We start from the raw sequence: 18,181 nt of genomic DNA on the forward strand, positions 1-18,181 counted from the left end.
CGAACACAATATTAACGATAATAATAATATACTATAGCGCAATTTTGTACAATTGGTACTGTCGAATATCAAGAGTTTGACATTTAAAATGTACTGCCAAAATAGTTCACACGGAGGCCGGTAGAGGCGCTCAGCAGATTTTCGTGTAAAATTTCTGGATAGCTAGCCGGTTGTCGATAGTCGATAGTAGCAGAGAATCGAGCCACTAGTAGAGAGGATGTGTTGTTTCCGTAATAATTGGTCTTTAGACAACATTATAAAAATATTGGCCTACTCATCTGACTAGTTTACGTAGATTTCTTCGTATTTCAATTATCTTCTTTAATAGCAATAATAACATGTTATTTATTTTAAATCATAAACGCATTCAACATTTGTTCAAGATATCTAACACAATGAAACTACGTACTGTTGAATAAATACAGGAAGTATATTATCATTAAAAGCTGAACAAAACTAGAACATTCTATTATTTACTTTTATCTATAGCTTAGAGCCTTAGATAACCAATCTTTGACGGCGCGTGTGAGTATCACTTCGCTAATCACTGCGCAGTGTAGTAGGTTTGATTCTCATTCTAAATTTTACCTACTAGTTATCAGGTATGATAGTACGATGTGCCTATAATTAAAATTGAAGTTTAGTACATTGTGACATAATTTTTTTAACAGGACTCTAAAGCATGGCAAGCTTAAAGTACAATCTGATTTCAAGAAGCAATATGTGGACCACACAAAAATTTGTCATACTTCAAACTTACTTTTATGGTTCATGCAACTTAGTGAAAGCCTTGGTATACACGTCTCATCAAGATTATAATAAATATTTCTTAAATTAAGTAGCTGTATGAAACATACTTCACCACCAGCTGCATACGCTTGCGTACGAGTGGTTTTCGCTGCGTTTTAAAACCCACAAGCCTCGCATACAAGGCTCTCTACTAATTCAAGTACTACAGCAGTGACCAATTGAAAAAAAAAATACAAAAGAACACAACTCGATAACTTTTACTAACAAACTTAGACATAACTCTAGTAAACCCACCAATCGGTCACCCAAAGCCGTACAAGGGGTTGGTTGATCAATTCCCGTGGTTACCCATTTAGCCAGCGGTACCAATGCAGTGCACATCATAAATTCAGTTAATCCATCAGGCATGTCTGCCTCGCCGCAAGTTGCTGGCTGTATGTTGTACTGCCTTTGCCTCGGTCTCATGTTTCAATCGAGGATTAAGACGTTTGTATTGTATCGTCTTCGTATCCAGTGATGGCATATTTTTTTTTATTCTTATGGTTTTACAGTTAAAAACATAAATGTGTATATTCTGACACATTTATATCAACCTTTTTATGACTGTTTATGCTCTCTTATAATATCTGCTTGTTAGTTAACTTTAGCATTATGTGAATCCATATTTGAAAAGATTAAAGACGATTGAAAGTGTGACAGCCTTTACAGATTTTTGCTCGAGACTGTATTTGGTATTTCTTGAAAAAAATGTCGATACAGTTTTAACCGGTTTTAAATATAAGCCAAGAAATTATTACAAACAATTTCTTGGGTTATAGTGACGCTTGTAACACAATTACTGTCGAAGTAGAAAGTTCCGATATTTTCTTACTTAACATAAATTTTCGCTCTATCATCGATTTCCCGATGATGTAAAATTCTAATCCTTATCATATAATTTTCATAGAACAGTCTACTAACAAAAAACTAATTTATAATCAAAGTAATAAAATGACACTGAAACAAACAGGACAATTCTAAGCCGTGCCATGTTAACTGCGTGTTATAAATATTTATACACGTGTTCCGACTATCATTGGAGCTTACATCACTATCAGATATTACTTCAGGGCGAAACACCTACAAAATATATACCTACGATCTCTGTGCCACGAATACGTTACGTCATTCGGTACATCATTTTGATCAATATCTAAGGTTAAGCTACGCTTGCCGAGGTTTTCTGTGGATGGGTGACCACTTTATACACATCGAGTTCCTCCGTGTTTTGGTTAAATTGTGGTTCCCGGCTGTCACTTTCAAAGATATTTGACAGTCGTTAACAGCAGTAAAAAGCTTGAAAGTTTAACAACCAGTCTTAGTTAAAGGTATCGTGTTATAACCCAGGTAACTGGTTTATTGAGGTCCGATAGGCAGTCGCTCCATGTAAAATACTGGTATTCAGCTGCATCCAGTGAGACTAGTTGCTGACTCCATACATAATTTTAACTCACTGAGAAATAATCGAATATTGTCGGTCGCGATAAGATTATTATAAATGATTAGTATTTGTGTCTGTTTAGAGCTTCGACCTTATTATAAACAAAATAAGCCACATTCTACTATTTGTTGATGTAATGTTAATGTGTGAATGTCACACTTAAAAATAACATAATTATACGTCACCAGTTTGTCTGCAATGACATCCGCATGAAAAGATTTGCTGCAGAAACTACAATGGCAGGTGTTAATTCGAATAATAGACTATCTGTGTGCCCAAATCAGATCAATAAACGTTGCATAAAAGATTAACCCACTCTCAGTTAATAGAGGCGGCCGTAGCCAGTTGCTCTCACCGGTCGGTAAAAACGATCTGTGGGTTAAGCAAACCTTGGCGCGGTCATTCCATAGATGGGTGACCGCATAGTGGTATTTGAACTGGGCGTCTCCGTGCTTCGGAGGGCACGTAAAAAGTCGGTCCCGGTTGTTGTCAATTAAGACAACAGTCGTTAAGCCACGTCAAAGGCTTTTCGGGCGGCTTTAACAACTTTGACACTAGGTTGACCACTAACTATACGATTAGTAGTAGTAGTTAATACAAGTTATAGAATATGCCTTCCAAAATCCATTGAATAGTTTTGACTTAACACACATCCAGATCTACAAACATTTTTCCAAACAATTATAGAATTTTACGATAGAGTCAAGTACGTATAAAGTTTTTGACATCTGGTTTACACTTGAAATAAAAAACAGTACGGGCATTGTACGATTAGCCTCACAACAATGAACGACTTATCCAAAAGCGCAATTGTATTTACAAATTGCATGCAATTATCCCACAAATAATTTATCAATACTTATTATTATTTGACTTTGATCTTGACAGGACTGCACACATGCTGCCACACACGTCATAGTCAAGAAGTCACGATGACTTGTGTCGTAATGCAATAACACAAGTTCTTGCTGACTCAGTGCGATTAAGATAACTTTAAGCCATAATAACTATAAGTTTATCAAGCTTTATATGAATTTATTGTATTCTATGATAATTCCAACGCGAGGCAGTACATGTGGAGATAAAGTTTTAAATCGTATGTAATAAATAGCGCCACCTACAAAATATAAATTGTAAAAATATTAATGGAGTAAATACAAAATCAATACGTACGTAACAAATGCGATCGTTAAGGTGCTTTCCGACCAGAGGTGTGCTATGCTACGTTGCTGCGGATGCGTTTGATACACCAATCATATATATTGATGCGTATAGTTTAGCTCTAGGAAACGGATTCAACTAAGACATGTTTTTTATATATTATGAAAGGAAACGTGCTATAGATTATGTATGGCTAAATCCAGGCATAGAGCAGCGCATCTTACTCGCATCACTGCATGACGTAGTATCAGTGAAAATGGTCTCATGGTTTCACAGATTAGCTATAACATCCCCGCAGTATGCTGTAGTATAGCACAAATCTAGTGGAAAAGCTGCCCAACACTATCGACTATATACAAATAATAAATTTTCGACAATAGTGTTTTGTATGAAAACATAATCAGTGCTTGTAGTAGAGGCGCTCGCAGCCAGTACCTGTGGGTTAAGCAACGCTTTGTGCGGTCGTTCCATCGATCACACAGTGATACAACTGAGCGTCTCCGTGTTTCGGAACTTTGACTGTAGGTTGACCACTATCCATATTATTACGATAAAGTAAACATTTCAGTACATTTAAAATGTAAAATCGCGTACTCGATAGTAAATGTAGAAAATGCAGTACATCTAATTTAGATCTAATTAAGCAAAACAAAAGTTGAAGTATTTCATAAAGGAGTACAAAAGACAAAACATGATATTGCGTGAGATCTACAAATAGCATAGGCATGAGTCAATTTATACGTCAATTTCCAACTGATACCGAACGAAGATGATCGAATTCCAACTCTGAAGTTCGACAAAACTAATTACTTAAAAATAATTCAGATTACACAGATAAGACAATACACTCATTTAAATTGTCAGAAAAGTTTATCTTAATAATCTAAAAAATGTTATCATTCACGATGACATGACACTAATTAAGCTCACTCATTAATTGCTTGCTAAAATAAAAAGCCTCCATAGCTCAGTGGTTAAAGTCACCACGCCTCTACCGTTGCGTCGGGAGGTCATGGGTTCGATTCCCACACGGAACAATTATCTGTGCGATCCACAAATAACAGGTTTGGGTCTAGACTTTCTTTGTGTCCGTTGTTTGCATGTTTGTAAAAGTCCAACACAAGAACAATTCTTAGTGCGGAAGTTGTCTTTTTCATGAAAACATTATCAAACAAACAATAAATAACTAAAACTTTACGAATTGGTATAATATCCGTTTTCTCATTCCGCTAAAATGATTAATTTTAGATATAATTGTACATTCACAGGATATGACCAAGCACTAGCTTTACATGGAAGCAAGTCGGTAATAGATAACAAAGCGTTTTCATTCATTGAATAGTTTTTTACTGTCAGGTGATTCAGTCCTAGGACTATATCACATGTACCCTTTACATAGGCAAACGGCGCTGCGCCACATAAAGCGATGGCAGGATGAGTTAGTCAATGCCGAAATAATAGGATACGGGAATTAAGGTGAACACGCATTTTATCATTGAATGCCTGACAAATAAAAAGAGCAAGCCGTTTTTAGCCGTTTCTTCTCATGAGCAACAGCTTTTCCGAAACGGTGGTAGAAAAATAACACTATGACATATGAATAAAACATATTTGATTTTGGTTTTGTTACGGCGCAAGTTATACTAGCCGTGGTCGCAGGCCGAGATAAATTAGAGGAAAAATTGAGAAGAATGGAGGTTATGGATAGAAACCTTTCCCCAGCAGTGAGGTGACGCGAGATCAGCAGTATTAGAATCATCAAAACATCAATAAAATTGTTATGAAATAAGAATACCATTCAATATAGTGAAAACGTGACTTGATAACAAACAAGCACAGAGTAGATTTAGATGCAGACTGTTATTTACAAGACAGAACGTAAGGGCGCAGTCAAATAAGTAGATGATATTGTGAACTATAACTCCTAGTACAATTATTAAGCTTTGAATTCATTTAAGTATGAACAACAGCACCGACTATCGAAATATGCTCAGCATTTTTAAGAATTACTAATGTCTTATATCAAACATTTTGACTACAATTCTGACGTGTATATAAATATCCGCTGGAACTGTGTAGTTTGCAAGCCTTATAAATAACATACCAATTATTTTGTCAGTTACCACAACAACAACATTCAGTTCAACAATACCTTCCAAACAGTAACTTTACAAAGGTAACGCGGCCTTAGTCTGCGAGTACTGCACGTTATTACTCAAATAAAACATTAATTTACAATCTACATGATAAGTTAGGATTAGTCTACAAAGATATAGATATAATACCTACTAAACAATATCAATTTACACACCCTTCGTTTGTATCACGTCTGATACGAGCTACAGATTAACATCTATTACTGCTAAATGAAACAATTGAACAGTACGCTTGCAACATTTGTTATATATACAAGTATTTAACAATCAATAATTTCATTCATGTGGTCGAGAAAACACAAGTGATTTCAAAATGTCGAACGAGGACAGAGTGTATAATTACAATCACACGGAGCCGACGGAAGAACAGCCTTTAAATGAAGCTGGTGAAGTTAAAGATGAAGAAGAGCCGAGGACGTTCCGTGAGAAAATTTCTGATGTTATATCAAATGTGACAGTTGAGCCGAGTCTGCTGCTGTTCATAATATCAAACATGGTGTTAATAACGGCGTCGCAGAACCTGTACCTGGAGAAAGCTTGTCGCGTGAACCTAAACTTTACAGACGAGATCTGTGATTCATTGAAAACGCAAGATGCAGACAGTCAGAATATGTATGAGAGAGAAGTACAGAAATTAATAGCAAAAGCAATGATGTGGAAGACGTATTTGTCGGCAACTATACCGTGTATTCTAGCGCTATTTGCTGGTTCGTTCTCCGATAGAACCGGTCATAGGAAATTCTTCATGGTTATTGCTATGTTTGGTCAGTTTCTAATCGGTATTAACAACATCCTAAACGTATACTTTTTCAATGACATTGGTCTGGAAGTATTGGTGTTGTCTGAAGGTATTATTGAAGGATTGTCGGGAGGATGGTGTCTCTGTTTCTTGACTGCTTTTGCATATATCAGTACTATTACTAGTGATAAGAACAGAACGTATAGGATGGGACTCATGAGTTTCAGTATAACAGTAGCTTTTCCTATTGGAATAGGAATGAGTGGGATTTGGCTGAAGAAGTTTGGATACTACGGCAGCTACGGTTTAACCACTACCCTACATTTCCTCAATATTATGTATGTGTTTTTCGTAATAAAAGACCCCAAGAGGAATAAGGAACAGAAGAAGGTTAGTACATGAAATATGTTATTATGATTGCTATTTGAACGGCGAAATTTCCTTAGATTATATGAAACAAAGATTAGATTTAATATTTAGTTAATCTATATACGAGTATATCTATAATTCCTTTGATAATGATGATTAGAAGTAGTGTCTAGCAAAGGTCAGATTATAAAGCAGACAAAAATAAATTATTATCTATAATTTTATAATGTAAAAGACAGAAATATTCGTTGTAGTCGCATTTACCTGTTTAATTTTCAAATAAAATCGAGGCCAAGAAAAATAAAATCTAAATAGAACAACTAACCTAATAAACAGCTTTTGATGGGTAGTGGCAGCGTCTGCAGATCATGAGTTCTTGGGTCCAGAATCAAAGTGAACCTTGTCAAGGGCCATAATTGTAAAATAGAAAGAGAGAGTAGTTTACACCTCTGACTTAACTCCGGAACGCTCAGCTCAACTACCACTAAGTGGTCACCCATCTATGACATTTTCACGCTTAAGATTGCCCAACAATCTACCGAACCAAAATAGTTCAACCATCTAAGAGTTATGTAAACTCTATAAGCCTCTAAATATCTAAAGGGACAGCCGAACATGAGGTCCCGGGTTTGGTTCACGGGTTGGGCAAAGTGCTACAGGTCTTGTGTCCCCTTATTACATGAGACTAACATTGTTAATGGCGTAACAAGAGTGTATTTTGTATATCTCTGCTTATACCTACGGGTATAAAAGACATGGTATTATGTATATAAAGGTAAATTTTATAGTACTAAAGTAAAGCCCATATTTTCCAGCACGACCGACAAGGATGCTGCCATCTCGTTCGCACGTTCTTCGACATCTCCAATGTGAAAGAGACCATCAGTGTGATCGTGAAGAAGACTCCAGACAACAGAAGAGTGCGGCTTTGTATTCTGCTGTTAGTCGTCAGTGTATTGTTTGGACCTATGTATGGTGAGTGTTAAGCAAACTTCTACCAATTATTAAGAAGAAAAACTTTCATTTTCATTTCATTTGTCGTGTGGTCAGTGGTCAACCTAGTGTCAAAGTTGTTCAAGCCGCCCGAAGGCCTTTAACATGGCTTAACGACTGTAATCTTATTGATAACAACCGGGACCGACTTTTTACGTGCCCTCCGAAGCACGAAGACGCTCAGTTCAAATACCACTATGCGGCCACCCGTCTATGGAATATCCGCGCCAAGGTTACTTAACCCATTGATCGTTTACTGACCGGTGAGTGTAACTAGCCACGAGCGTCTCAAAAAACTTTTTGCCGCCATAACGCATACTTTTCCATTGTGTGTAGTCTTTTCAATTTGACGACGTTTTTGTCACTGGTGGCACTAGTATCACAGCAGAAAAAAATTGCTATAACGCTAGGTTTCATAACATAAGATGGGATATTATATAAAACCAATCCAAGCTTACTTCTTCTCAGCACGATAAAAGTAATATATTTAGAACAAAATTGCTATGAACATTCTAATAATTTATTAACTGCGTACACTTGTTTTAAAGATAAGATCATTCATAAAAAATATCTCTAATTATTATTGTAAAAACGTATCAAAGGAACTTAAAAAACTTCCATAAAACATTTACAATAAAGCATAATATAATATATATACCTATTTACCTATATAATTATTATTATGTTTGTAGTAGGCTATTTATTCTACCAATCAATAATTGTAGTTCCTTAACTGATTAGATAAGATGGTAAAGATAAAAAAACGACTGCTGGAAATAATTAAAACGTATTTGTGATAAATCTTACTGTGACCCACAAAATGATTAGAATCGGCTTGATATGTTTCTGACGGGCTTGTGATACTTAAAAAAACTCTTAACCCATTACTGACCTTCTGCTGGTGCAAGGATATCTACCCAGAATGAGGTAAAGGTGACGTCTTAAGTCCATCAGGACACGTTTACCTTATTCCTCATTCTGAAATGTTTCAAGCCCGGGTTTGAAACATTTCATCCCTTAAAGAACTGAATTAAAAAAGTCTCAGGCGTACCACCTTTTCTCCAGGATCCACTTGTGCCTTCCCGCCGATGTCGAGAAACCGCCTACACAAATCGATGATTTGATGACGGCTGCTATGTTTATTATTATTTTCTTGCTTTTCTTATACCGCCGACATGAAGTCGCCAACATAATAATATTGTCGACGGGTTGGCGAATTTTGTTCACAGAGTTTGTTAGGGACGAACGCATAAGTTCTTATCGTATTCAGGATTAGTATTTAATTGGTAGTACACCTTATCTAGATTTCAGTACGTCGCGTCGTGCAAGTGAATGAACTGTAATCGCAACGTCTTAGATGCCCTTATGGCTTGCTCAATTAGCTATTGATAAATGTTTAATTAATATTTTCCTGTAATCATTATAAGATGTATCGCTTATAATTAATTCCATATACTTATGTCATATTTTAAAATGTTACAAATTATTTCGGTGTATAGGTGTCTCGTAATTTTAAACTGTTTTAAATATATTGTAAATATTTTCGTTTTATTTGATTTCAGGTGAAATATCGGTAATGTACATGTCAACAAGATATCGGTTTGGATGGGATGAAGTCAAATACAGTTTATTCCAAACGTACAATTTCGTTACACACACCATTGGTAAGCCTCAAATCTTTTACACTAAAATTAAATAAAAACAATCTGTTTGAAATCTGTATAATGAAAGGAATGTCTTAAATGGAAAGAAATACTTTTATAACAGAAGCTTAGTTTTTTTTCTTTAGAAATAAGCTCAACGCTCATGACACTTAATTATTACAATAAATTCAGATTACCATACATTGCACAAACCAATATAAATTGAAGAAACACAAAGTAGTTTATTAACTAAAAAGAAAACGGAATTCATTATAGTATAATCAACTAAGAGAAAAATGAAAATCATAATTATATACCTGCACAACATAATATTATGAAATATTAAAACGTGTCTGAGTTGTACAATAATATTTGTTTGATATTTATTTATTGTTTAATACAAATTTAAGATAATCAAAAGCTACAGGTGCTCAAACTACATAATATACCATCAATACGCTCAACCTATGTTCCAGGTACAATATTCTCGGTGATGGTGTTCAGCAAGTATCTACAATGGCATGACTCGTTGCTCGGCATCGTGTCTACACTGAGCAAGATTGCGGCCTCCTTCGTCTACTGCTTCGCGCCTAATGAACGGATATTTTATATCGGTAAGTTTACCTTAAAAACATAAGAGCCAGTTTCTTGATTTTCTTGTAAATATAAAAGCCAGTTTCAAAGTCCACCTAAAGAATAAGGTGAAAATGACTGAAAATGTATGAAAAGAAAAGGGATATAAATAAGTGGAATGTACAACAATATATTATGCTGTCAATCATAAAGAACTTCTTGTAATATTAAATAACATGGTCAGCTGAAACAGACTAAGAGATAGCTAGAATACGTAAATTGTCGAGAAAAGGAATACAATTCGGTATTGATCATCAAACAAGCCTTGCGAAATAATAAATAAATATGTCGATCTATTTGGTATTCCATTCCTAGGCTAATTTGTTAATACGGGCAAAGGTGATGCAATGTAATATGTTCAGGACCTAAAGATACTAGATTCGACGCTAAATAAAAATGTAGCAAATTAAAAGATCTCATTCTTACTGTAGTACCTCAATTTTCCGCCCAATTTTCCGGGACCTTCATAATGTCGGTCACTGAACACAACTAATGTGTTATCTGATAATAACCATGCATCACATCGAACGATTGAGATAACAGTAGTTAATAAAAATATAACAGAATTTGAAGTTTAGAGAACTTTAAAATGAGTTTCCTTTAGGCTTCAAATTTAATATATTTTTCAACTTGTACACTTGACCAAGTTTTGAAGTCACAAATATTAATTACAACATTTCTGAAAGTGTTTAATGTTTTAGATGCATATTAATAATTAAAAAATCTAATAATCTATACTAATATAATAAAGCTGAAGAGTTTGTTTGTTTGATTGTTTGTTTGTTTGTTTGTTTGAACGCGCTAATCTCAGGAACTACTGGTTCGATTTGAAAAATTCTTTCAGTGTTAGATAGCCCATTGATCGAGAAAGGCTATAGGCTATATAACATCACGCTACGGTCATTAGGAGCGGAGTAGCAATGAAAAATGTTACAAAAACGGGGAAAATTTTGACCCATTCTCTTAGGTGACGCAAGCGAAGTTGCGCGGGTCAGCTAGTTTATTCATATACGTCAGATGTGATAGTCGTTACAATCTAAATCTACCACCGGTTTCGAAATAGGGAAATAATTATTTTTGATAAATTTGTACCGCCAACTATCTGGCCGTACTCAATATCATGCATTTTCAAACCTAATATATTTTTCTTCTATACTTACTTCAATATCTGAACAACTCTCACTATAATCGTGTCTGCTTTCGGACATTTTTACTGTTGTTTTTTTTATATATTTTTTTTTGTTTAGTTCCGCGTAGAGCTGCATTTTAAAATTTGTTCAAGTGCTTATCATTACTCTATTCAATGCTAACAAACAAATTATTTCTATTACAGCACCTGCGGTAGAAATTCTAAACGGAACATCACTACTGGCAATGAGGTCGATAATATCGAAGCTGGTTGAAGTCAATGAATTAGGTAAGATTAACTTATTATCTTTACGTTACTATCTAGAGGTATACACGATATCAATATTATATCAAAAGGAAACAGACTGACCTAATTGTAGTTGTATTTTGGTTCAGATGTTAACTATGGCCTTAATTATTTAATTGACTATCACGTTTGTTTATTTTTATATTTGTACCTATTGGTATAAACTAGTTATCGGAATGATGACAAATATACCATATATTTATCAATGCGACTGATATTCCCATTGTCTGATATCTTTGTCCGAAACAATATTAAAGTTACTACAATATTATAATTCAGTATTTAAATTTAGTATTTTAATACTGAATTGTACAGACACAAAATTATCTCTACGATACAAAGCAACGCTTAAAGACACTAGTCAAATATAAATTTACTTATTTAAGTTGCCAAGAGATTACTACGCCTTTCAAGCGACAACTACTCATAATAATATGATTTTACCAGAATCTTTCAATGCGGAATATAGTCTAGCAACTTAGTGAGCCTTGTATGCAAGGTTCGCAGCTGACGGTGGCCTGTTTGATACAGCTACTATATTTTGGAAATACACAGTATTTTTAATTAACTTATATCGCTCCTTGAATACAAAAGGGACACAAATCGAAAACTATAAATTTTACAGGAGAGCCAAAACAAATTTTTGAAACAGTTTTTTTTAAATATTTTATATATCTATTAATTAAATATAAGATGTTAATATATCATTAGATGCGTATTTTTTAGCTCTATCTATTTACAATTTAAACTTTGTAATAGCTGTTACCTGTTAAGAGAAAAAAGCATATAAGTCCCTTTTGCATTCAAAATTTGAACCAATATCATGAAAATTATGTCAAAAATTAAACTCAGTTTTGCAAATAAAAATGGTTTATTGTACATTTTTTGATAAAAAACCGTATCAAAAAGTAAAATCTTATTAGTAAATAAAACCATAAGTGAATAGACACCAGGAAAACATTGTATTAAACAATCTTAATTAAAAATCTTTACTTATTATTAAGTAAGTAATATAATAGAGATCAACTTTGTGCGTAACTTTCATTATTCAGTAAAATTAAACATCAATCATCATCATCAATCAATGGGTAACGTGACGGGTAGACTGAGTGCAGCAGGAGTATTAAAGAAATAAGATAATAGAAAAGTTTAATGAGTTTAATAAACCCGTATATTTAGCATTCGTGGATTATTCCAAAGCTTTTGGCAGCATCAGTCATTCCGCCATAGAATCATCACTCCATAACCAAGACCTTCTTAAAGATACTATGTAGAATCGAAGCTACATACATCAAACTCATCAAAGCAATATACAACAATCTCTCTAAATCCAAAGAAGCGTGAAACAGGAAGAACCGCTATCTCCCAAATAACTAACCAGCACCCTCGAAAAAAATTTCAGGAGCCTGGCGGCAATCAAAAGTCATTGTTGTTAGTGGCAAACAGTTAACAAACCTTCGTTTTGTAGACGACATTGTCCTCTTCTCTTCCTTTGCATTGGAACTCGAATCAATGCTCAAAGATGCTATGACGGCAAGCCTTCAGATTAGACTAAGTAAGAACCGTACAAAAACCCAGGTTATGACCAACAACAAAACGTAGGGTCGAGGTAGGCGGGCACGTCATACACTATGTCGACGAGTACACTTACTTGAGCCAGATAGCCTCTTTTAACAACCGACGGGACAAAGAGTTGGACAAACGTGTCACAAGTGCCTGGAAGAGCTCCTGGTCCATGAAAGAGCTAATGAACGGTAACCTTCCACTGCCACTAAAGTGGAAGCTCGTCGAAATGTTTATACTACCCGTCCTAACCTACGGTGCCCAAACATGGTCCCTTACGGAAAACCAAAAGTAGAAACCGAAGGTTTGCCAGAGAGAAATGGAGCGTAGTATATCAGATCTAAGAAGAACAGATCACGTCCAAAATTCTATACTGCGCTCCCAAACTCGCATAGCCGATTAAGGGAAGAAGACCGCCAGGTTGAAATGGAACTGGGCCGGCCACATTATCCGCATGCATCCGGAAAGGTGGGCCCGCATATCTACCAACTGGATGCCAGAGGATGGTCATCGCAGACGCGGGAGACCAAAACGGAGATGGCGAGATGACCTAGACGCATTTGAAATGGACTAGTCGGATCTTGCCGCTAAAAGGGCGATTTGAAAGGGAAGGGTCCCCCCTTGCCTTTCCCTGCATCAAAATGTTAAATTTTATTTCGAAAATTTTAACGAAAACTAAAATTATTATCATGCCAAACGGCCATATTTATGGCCTTCCCATTCTAGCATGCTAAAAAAAAATATTTATTCCACAATAATTTAATGCAAAAGGGACGTATTTCAAAATATGCTACCGTTATATTACAAAATATAATAACAAATACCAGTGTTTGAATGCAAAACGGTCGTTTTCAGAAATATGGCACTTTTGTATTACAAAATATGGTAACAAATACTATAGTTAGAATGCAAAAAGGACGTTTTCCAAAATATGGCAGTTTTGTATTGTAAAATATAATCACATTAACTTGAAATTTTGCACCCAACACAGACGTATTTTGGATTGTGGCACTTTTTCACGCAACTGACGAGCATTTGCGTTGAATCTCCGGGCGCAACTCACAAAGTGGCTGTTTTGCACTGACATTACCTGTCAAAGTGAGCTAATGCAAAAAGGGCAGTAAGTCAGTGCAGCCATAATATAAGCAAAAATGATAGAGGTTTTTTTTTTACTATAAAATATAGTCGGTTCAGGTGTCATTTTTGCAATAAAACGATGATCATTTTTTTTTTAGTTGTGGCCCTTTTGCATTGAATGAGCGATATATAAAAATAAATCGCCGAATATATTGCTAAGCGCTAAACTTAAGAGCGACTAATTGTTTTTTTGTACAACTGTCTTAGGGACACGGAAAAGATTTTTATAAAGAGAAAAAATGTTAAGAGAATTAGAGAGCGGATCTGCGCAGGTCAGCTAGTAATATTTATAAATTGTGCATGCCAAGGTTCTCTACTAAGTTGTCAGACTATAAGGCGTATCTATCCTTACATTACCACACCAACAAAATTCCAGGCATAAGTCAGTCAATAATAATATGTAATCGATTTAAATCATATTCGATAGTTAATACATCAAGTCGTGATTATATCAATATGGTGAGTTGTGGAGGTTTCATTGTCTAGTGAATAATGCTCCATAGCCCGTTATGATTTGATTTTAGATCTATTGGTCTATTAACAGCCGATGTCTGCTCTGAGTAATAATGTGTCAATTGTCTGTAAATCTAATATGTTACGTATTGTTGGCAGCACGGATTAGTATTAGCTATTGTTGGTAGTAAGGATATGAGGATGGAGTAAATAGACAGCTGTGTAGCTTTCTTTGTAAATACGTTAATTAATATACAGATTGTAGGTTTATTTTTAGATTTGAGGGGATTTGAGAGTCAGCTGTCTAGTAGCAACAAATAAATGTTCTATGGGGAATCGATCAGCCATTGAAAATTATTATGTTGAATATTTGGCTCGAAGACGGTAATATAAAATGTTACCCGTTGTTTTGTTAAATATGCAAGTGCCACACCATTTTTATGTAGCTATAAGTAGATAAATTTATAAAACTTCTGCTGAGCCTGTCCTTTGCTTTCTCTTAATCAATTTTATCACTTTTTCAGGTAAAGTGAACTCGATGGTTGGTTTAGTGGAGAACCTAATGCCGTTGATATACGTGCCCTTATATACTAAGACGTATACAGCAACGATGGAAGTGCTGCCGGGAGCCGTGTTCTTGCTCGGTGCGAGTATGACGCTGCCTGCTGTTATAGTACTATCGTGAGTATACCAAGAGACTATGAAGAAATTATACTTCATCTACAAACATAAACTTAAAAAAATGTTGAACAAAAGTTCTTTTTTAATTAAAATCACGTCTTTTTGGAGTGCAGGCAAAGATAAAATTGCGTCAGTAGGGATCGAGTTTAAATACTTCTTTTGTTTCATACAAATTTATACGTATATATGTTTCATATAAATAAAAAGAATTCTATGAATTACTCACTTTGAACCTATTTTCGTCATGCATCAGAAATTCGTCACACTAGCACCATTTCCAAATATTTCCCCCTACGTTGAAAGAATAAAATAATGTTAATACCAAATATCATTTGATCCAAAATATTGAAAAGATTCAATATTGAAAATTTTTTTGCTAAGTCAGTATTAATATTCCTTAAAGTAGGTACACTCGTGATTAAACAACGGTATCGCGCTTTATAATACCATAACGTGTGCAACAAACTTAAAATAGATATTATTGTGCAATTAAGAACTTGCTAATTTTAATTCTATTTAAAAGCACCGGTCTTTACTATGTACACGTGTGCTAAAGATAACCGAATCTCATTAAATTGAATCAACTTTTGTGATCTTAGATAGCGAAATGTATTTGATCCAAATATTTTTACAAAGTATTTTATCTTATCTTATCAATGGAGTTATTTTTTCCTATTTGTTCGTTACTTAGTTACCAAATAGTATTAAATAATTCTGTGAATGGACTTATTTTGCAAAAAAATAAAGTCATTCTTAAGATTTTACAATAGACTACACAATCTGAGTCCTGCTTCCCTTCCAACACGATTCCCCTCCACTGTCGTCTATCGAAAAATGTTGTATGAGAATCTGATCAGCGAAAAAGTAACAGCTTCGCAAGGTTTTTATTAATTTGCATTACTTCTGAATTTAATAATTGTATTGGTTATTGTTCAAAGACTTTTAGAAACTAATTACTTCTTAATATCTATTAGATTAAAATTTCACCCTTGTTTTCATACAATCGCGTCACTTTATTTAGCAGATAAGTTATGTTATGTGAGACTAGTGCTAAATCATGTTTTATTTGTTTTCAGTTGGTTATTCTACGACCACAGGAAGCAGTTAAGAAAATCAAGAGCGACTCAAGAAGAATAACTGAATTACCATATAATTTCATTCGAATTTAAACAATAGTTTTATTAGTTGTACAAAAATAAATTAAAATGAAGCTTATTGATACAATAGACTGACGAAACAAATATATTATTATGTTTTGTAATTTCTTGTAGATCAATGACCTGAAAAATGTTATTATGTAGTTAGTTATTAGATGTAATGTTATTTAATAAGACAAAAATAAATATGATTTGATAAAGAACAACGTTTTTCTTTCGACATTTAAAATACGTATTAATAGCAAATCGATTTAAAATTTCTTCTTAAAAAAAACAACTCCCGCACTCAAAATTGCTCTCGTGTCGCGGGGACTTTTACAAATATACAAATAACGGAGACAAAGTACAACCAGGCCAGAAACAATTATTTGTGGATCGCACAAATTATTGTTCCCCGAACAACCCGACTCAACGATAGCGGCGTGGCGACCTAATTGACCTTTTTTGTATATTATATGAAATTGATGAATCCTTACCAAGTAAAACTGTATATGTATGTCTGAGATTTCTTCAAACAATTTCGAATAAGATGCTGATGGAAGATGGAAGAAGAATGATTTGAGGGAAAGTTATATATAAAGTGTACTTAGTTAAACCTACAATCACGTGAATAACTTTATTCAACATAGCACATTGACCAAAATATATACAGACCCAAATAATTTATTCACTATTTGACTAAAATTAAGTAATTAAGCCATGATTTAATTCCCCATACACAGTCGTATTAACGTTGATATTTGTGTAATTGACGCCAATAATACTCATTGAATAAATACTTAAATTTGGTACTAGGGAATTTAAATGGACCAGTAATGTAGAAGAATATTAATATGAAACTTGCTCTAACGGTGAAGGAGAATATAGTGATGAAACCTCGCATGCCTGAATTTGTTTAATGCTTTTATTGAGTGCATGCAAAATCTACAATCCGCACTTGGCCAGCATGGTCGGCTCACGGCCTAACCCCTCCCTTGTTAGCGAGGAGACCCTTGCCCAGCAGTGGGACAGAAATGGGTTAACAAAAAGTACAGAGGTAAATTGACTTGCCTGTCTTCCTTGCCATGCCTTTTTAAAAGCTTGTTACGATAAAATTAATTTTGGCAGCAGCACAGTTATTTAGATGTCTACGTTACCGAAGCAATACTGAATGTGAAATGTTTTATTCTCATATAATAATATCTTTATGGCACAATTTTACGCTCAGTCACCTTAAAATAGAAAACGGTTTTTGCATGGTCATAGAATTTAACTAAAATAGTATAACAAATAACAACCAAAAAACAACTATCATGGCACGACAATCTTACTACTTGCAAAAGATTTCACAATAATTTTAACAAGCATAAAAATAAAATTATCTCTGTACTTAATATAATTAGAACTACACTAAGCCCTTACTAAACAGTGCTAAGCAGTCGAAAACTCGGTTTACAGTCTTACACTAACGAGCACAAAAACCGTCGCTAGAGCCACATACACACGTACACTCTGCATATAAATGTATATACATACACACACTTGTACAGCCACTTTAAGACCGCCGCGCGCACGTTAATTTAGACCTCCCTTAGGGAGAAGGTGTCGTCTAGTATTTGAATGCTGTCTCATTAACATGTCTGCTACACGTTTCTATGACGTACACAACACATAATTGCTAACGGTGAAGAAATTCTATACTATAAATAAAAATATACACAACACACGCATAAATACGGAACCTTCTAATGTTGACTCCAACTTTATTATTTTATAACCAGCTTTAGAAAGTGATAATAAAAACAAAATGAACGCTATTGGCTCCTGTAACGTACTCTTATCGTGAACAACT

General features: G+C 34.6%; 1 protein-coding gene across 1 annotated transcript; it reads left to right on the forward strand.

Annotated features, from left to right (window-relative positions):
- The first annotated feature begins 5,702 nt into the window (after positions 1 to 5,702).
- LOC142972794 (lysosomal proton-coupled steroid conjugate and bile acid symporter SLC46A3-like) lies at positions 5,703 to 16,545 on the forward strand. The gene is made up of 7 exons (XM_076114091.1): positions 5,703 to 6,676; positions 7,471 to 7,630; positions 9,211 to 9,312; positions 9,768 to 9,905; positions 11,258 to 11,341; positions 15,037 to 15,193; positions 16,270 to 16,545. Exons 1-7 carry the CDS (start codon positions 5,861 to 5,863, stop codon positions 16,328 to 16,330), a joined length of 1,518 nt encoding a protein of 505 aa, XP_075970206.1. The 5' UTR covers positions 5,703 to 5,860; the 3' UTR covers positions 16,331 to 16,545.
- The last annotated feature ends 1,636 nt before the right edge of the window (positions 16,546 to 18,181 follow it).

This window comes from Anticarsia gemmatalis, chromosome 5, assembly GCF_050436995.1.
Source record: "Anticarsia gemmatalis isolate Benzon Research Colony breed Stoneville strain chromosome 5, ilAntGemm2 primary, whole genome shotgun sequence".
In the NCBI taxonomy this organism is placed as follows: Eukaryota; Metazoa; Arthropoda; class Insecta; order Lepidoptera; family Erebidae; genus Anticarsia; species Anticarsia gemmatalis.